We start from the raw sequence: 5,492 nt of genomic DNA, 5'->3' as shown, positions 1-5,492 counted from the left end.
GCTCTACACCTTGTTATCTCAGATTCTCCTGCATCAGCAGTTCCTACCATCTCTATTTCAGTTGAAGTAGCAATTTACCTGCACTTCTCTCAATCCAATCTACTGTATTCAGTGCTCACAATGCGGTCTCCTCTACACTGGGGAAACAAAATGTGGACTGGATGACCACTTCACAGACACCTACATTCTGTCCACAAAAAAAAAACCCAAGCTTCCAGTTAGGAATAGCAAGAACTGCAGATGTCGGAGTCAGGGATAACACAGTGTGGAGCTGGAGGAACACAACAGGCCAAGCAACATCAGAGGAGCAGGAAAGCCCATTTCTGAAGGGCCCCGATCCGAAACGTCAACAGGCCAAGCAACATCAGAGGAGCAGGAAAGCCCATTTCTGAAGGGCCCCGATCCGAAACGTCAACTTTCCTGCTTCTCTGATGCTGCCTGGCCTGCTGTGTTCCTTCAGCTCCACACTGTGTTATCCCAAGCTTCCAGTTGACTGCCACTTCAACGCACTACTGTGTTCCCTGGCCAAGATGCGTGTCTCAGGCTTCCTGCAGTGCTCCAGCGAAGCTCAGTGCAAGCTGGAAGAACAACACATTTTCTGCCTTGGTACCTTACAGCTTTCAGGACTCGATATAGAGTTTAACGATTTTTGAGCCTGAATACTTACTTCCATGTCCTTTCAGCACAGCCAACCCATTTTCACCTACTCATAAGCACCATTATCATTTCTCAGGCTTGTCTCTGGTCAACCATCAACAAATTTTTTGTCTGCCCACTAATTTTTCCCCCTCACTCACTCTCTGGAATCCGTCTCCAACTATTTGCTCACTCCTCCCCTGTCATCAGCAAATATACCACCTTTTCCCAGCTGCTATCAGTTCTGAAGGAGGGTCACAGGACTCAGAACATAAATGCTGTTTTCTCTTCACAGATGGAGACTGACCAGCTGAGTTTCCTCAGCAATGTCTGTTGATTTTTGTTTCAAATCTCCAGCATCCACAGTTATTTGCTTCAATTGTCAAAATGTGCCATTAACTGAGTGCTAGAGACACCTAGTGTTCAACACAGCAACCTGCTTGTTGTAATAGATCTCCACAGCTGGTCACCTCACTACAGGAATGAAATGGAATAAAAAGCACTTTCTTTTCCCCTCTGCAACCTGTGATAAATATATACAGTGTAAGGAGACAAAACCCAGAAATAGAATCAAGTGACACATTTGCAAAGTAAAACTTTAATTGCATAAGTGGAGCTTCTCGGGGGCTTCAGTTTGGAAGCTGCAGGTAAGTTAAATAAGCAGGTAGGAGTCAGAATGCAAGCTGATTGCTTCTTTCTACCTTTGGAAGAGAGAGAGCGATGATAGGCTTGTAGCCCAGGATAGGCTGCAAGGCGACCCCATGAAGGATCAGCAAATTATTTTAATTAAAAACACAGTATGCTGGAGAACTCAGCAAGTCTGACAGCGTCTGTGGACACAGGTGAGTTAATGTTTTGACTGGGTGTTCTTGTGCTTGAAGCACAGTTAGAAAAGTTCACACGCAGCTGCAGCAAGTAACTAAGGCAGCAAATGGAATTTTGGCCTTTGTTGCAAAGGAGTTGGCGTTTAAAAGGTCAACACTTGTTACAACTGTATGGGGTATTGGTGAGGCCACACCGAGAGGACTTTACAGTTCTGGTCCCTATATTTAAGAAAGGATGTGCTGGCATTGGGGGCAGCTCAGAAGAGATTCACTGGGCTGATTTCTGGGATGAAGGGTTGACTTATTAAGAACAACAAAATGGTTTAAAAGCCTTTATTGAGATTTTAAGAATATGGTAGGGTTGAGGATGCTTGACAAGAGAAGATATTTCCACTCATGGGGGAATCTCCATAGTTAGAGAATAAGGGGAACACTCATTTAAAACTGAGTTGTGAAGAAATTTCTTCTCCCAGAGGGTAATGGAATGTTTGGAATTCTCTACCCCACGCAGTTGTGAATCCTGGGTCACTGAAAGTATTTAAAGATGTGGATAGATTTTTGAAATATCAAGGTGATGAGAGCCATGGTGAACTGGCACAATAGGAGTGGAGACTTGGGCAGATCAGCCATAATCTTGTTGGATAGTGATCAGGCTTGAGGGGCCGAATGGCCCACTCCCGCTCCTATTTCTTATGATTCTTCTATGGAACCACAGTACTTTTTATTTCAGAGCTAATTCTTACACTGTTCTGGAGAACGAGAGGGCTATCAGATAAGGACAGACAGAAAACAAGGATTTTGCTGAAAACCTTTTAATTGAGTTCTGACATTTTATAATCAAACACAAACTAAACTCCACAGCCTGATAGCTCAGATGGTGTAGAATTCCGAAACGAGACACAGATCAAACAAGATTTTAAATTATCCCTTAAATATCAAATGCAATAATTGTTGAAATAATCACAGTCCAGGCCAGTCTGTGCCGAGAGACCCCAATCTGGTCACTCTTTTTGGCTGTGGGAGATTTTGAGACAGTTAGCTCACATCATTGAGGAATCAACGCTGTTGCCAAGACACAGGATTGGTAAATATCAGAGACACTGGGAGCAGACAAATGAAAGGAGACTTTTGGACATGTCAGTGTTGCTGGATCAGAGAATACAGGTTTAAATCTCATTTGAGAATTTGAATACAGTTTAAAATTCTGGAGATAAATCAGTATTAATTTTTTAAAATCACCCGTCAGTTTGTCAAGTTGCCACCTGGTTTAATGGTGTATTCCATGGTGGGTCCTTACCCAGGCTTGGCCCAAATGTTACTCCAGTCCCAAACACCAACGTGCCTCATTCAATTGCTTTCTGAAAGCGAAAGGTCAAGTCACCACGGTCCTACCAGACCATAGGGCTGCTCTCTCTAATGAGAGAGAGAAGGGGAGAGAGAGCGCGCAAGAGAGAGAGAACAGGTGGTGGTCTAACCTGAGGGTCACCTTACCTCTGGATAGGGGAGAGGTTGAAGTGGAGAGTCCTTCATGGTATCTTCAGCCAGTGCAGGAATTGAACCCAGGCTGTTGGCGTTACCTGCATTTCAAACCAACTGTCCAATCAACTGAGCTAACTAACTCCCTCCCCACCCCCAACTCTGAAGCATCCTAGCAAACACCTCAGCGTTAACCTAACTCCCATCTCCGATCGCTACGGACAGGCCATCACTCAGCGAGAGTCACACACTGACAATGAATCATAAGAGAACACTACTTTCAGCTCAGCATTACCAACAGTGTTACCCCTTCCTCAGGACTCCTGGTCCGACATGATCACAGGAAAACACCTCACAACAGCAGGCCCTGTGATCCATCAGCATCGTGCCACTTTCAACTCCACCCCATAGTTTGCTTCGGTCACATTTGCTTCAGCAACAAGAAGTGCTTGCCAACAATGCATTATTAAAATAGGGCTCCTCAAAATAAGAACCTTGATCCATGCTCCCAGCAAACTCCAGCGCCCTTTCACAATGGGCATGCGGCTCAGAGAGATGACAGAAGGTTGACGGAGTGGATCGCAATCACAGAAGAAACTGTATGCTCAGGGGCTGAGTTCAGATAGGGGCAGCAAGAAGTCACTTCTGAAAGGCAGCAAGGAATGGCAGAGTCACTTCTTCACTTTCACACACAGCTTCAAGTGTACGTCACAGAGAAAGACGTTCATTAGATCCTGGCCCACGTCCTGGGCAATTTTACCGATCAGCTGACCTCCCTGCCCAATTAACAATTTCTGTGGAGACAAAATTTCAAAACAAACTGAGTGCTATGATCTCTATGTTATTACCAGACAAGTCAGGTCCCAGAATAAAATACGGTTTGATACTTCATTTTATTTTGGTTTTAACAAGGTAGTCTTTCACTGAAACACAGGCACATAATGCTGCAGGTTGGGATTTGGTTTAGAAAAAACATGTTTATTACAGAAATAAAGATAAAAATCATACACACAAAACAATTTACATACAACACATATTTAAAGATTTCAAAGCACACAGTTATAATAAAATCCCATTACTCCCAGCAGCATCCCATGCCAGTCCTCAAACACAGACAATGCCCTCTCTATCCTACACAGCTTGACTTGGTTGAGACTTCAATTCCTAGTCATGAGAATCTAGTTGCCTCTCCTTTGATTTCTCATAACTGCGCTCTGACTTTCTCAGCTTTACATAATTCTATTCAAGGTTTTAACTAAACACTTTTGGTGTGATTCTTCAAACTTACCTTACACAGAGGTTAACCTGGTATTAACAATTCCAAATTATCTTTTCCTTTCTCAGGAGCAGCTGCTTTACACATACAGCTAAGGACCCCGCAGAACTCCCAAACTGAAATGAAAAATTAACTTTTTCCTCCGATGCTATATGCTCCACCAAGTCCAAATAACATACAGAATTTTCTATCTGAAAACTTAATGGGCTACACTGTTAACTTTGAAATTGCTGGCGAAACCCAGCATGTCTGGCAGCATTAGTGGACTTGAAATGTTCACACTGCTTTCTTCCCACAGATGCTGCCAGACCTGTGGAGTTTCACCAACACTTGGTTTTTGTTTCAAATCTCCCAACATCCGCAGTTCTGTTTTAATACACCGATAACTCTGTTAGCTTATAAACTCTCCTAATGTAAATAAATTCCCACTTGCTTCCTAAAGTATTTCTCCCAGACTGTTTTTAAAAAGACATCACCCCAGATATACTTGAGTTCATCAGACACAGAAAGGTAACAGTAACAAGGAATAGGCAATAAATACTGGCCCAGCCAGTGATGCCCACGAGGGACTAAAACCAAAACCAAATTTACCACAAGTTCAAATTTTAAAAATCCAAATTCAAAAATAAATTATATTTTAATATCTATAAATCACACACCTTCCATCCCATCAGAGGGTATCATCTCAGAGTAAGGGGTTATCCACTTAAGGGGGAAATTCATTCCCTTAGAGGGTAATGAATCTGTGGAATTCTTTACTGCAGAGGGCTATTGAGGCTGGGTCATTAAGTATATTCAAAGCTGAGATAGACATATTTTTAAACAGTAAAACAATCAAGGGTTATGGGGAAAAAGCAGGAATGGTCACTGGACCAGATACGTTAACTCTGATTTTTCTTCACTGATGCTGCCAGACATACTGAGCTTTTCCAGCAACTTCTGCTTTTGTTCCTGTTAAAGGAATTGATATGATAAATGCAGAAGAACCATTTCTTCTGATTAGTATGGTCTGGAATAAAGGGACATCACTTTAAAACAACAACTAGGCTGTTCAGGGAATAAATGAATTCAAGATATCTTTAATTGAAGGGATGAACAGACTAACATATGGCATTGCAAACAAGGCAAATATGCAGTAGCTTATGCAAAGGACAAACAGAGCTCTCCTTTAATTTCGAGACAACAAGGTGCAAGGCTGGATGAACACAGCAGGCCAAGCAGCATCATAGGAGCAGAGGGTCTAGGCCTGAAACGTCAGCCTCTCTGCTCCTATGATGCTG

At 42.8% G+C, this 5,492-nt stretch overlaps 1 protein-coding gene across 1 annotated transcript in view; it reads right to left on the bottom strand.

Annotated features, from left to right (window-relative positions):
* Positions 1-2,256: 2,256 nt before the first annotated feature.
* Positions 2,257-5,492, bottom strand: part of eral1 (Era-like 12S mitochondrial rRNA chaperone 1) — a 14,124-nt gene continuing 10,888 nt past the window's right edge. Inside the window, exon 11 of the mRNA XM_020512101.2 lies at positions 2,257-3,730. Within this exon, the coding sequence (XP_020367690.2) occupies positions 3,608-3,730 (123 nt within the window). The 3' untranslated portion in view covers positions 2,257-3,607. The remainder of the gene's footprint in view (positions 3,731-5,492) is intronic.

Source organism: Rhincodon typus, chromosome 26, assembly GCF_021869965.1.
Source record: "Rhincodon typus isolate 14 chromosome 26, sRhiTyp1.1, whole genome shotgun sequence".
NCBI lineage: Eukaryota > Metazoa > Chordata > Chondrichthyes > Orectolobiformes > Rhincodontidae > Rhincodon > Rhincodon typus.
The sequence above is the reverse complement of the archived record's forward strand: the minus strand, read 5'-3'. Positions and strand labels throughout refer to the sequence as shown.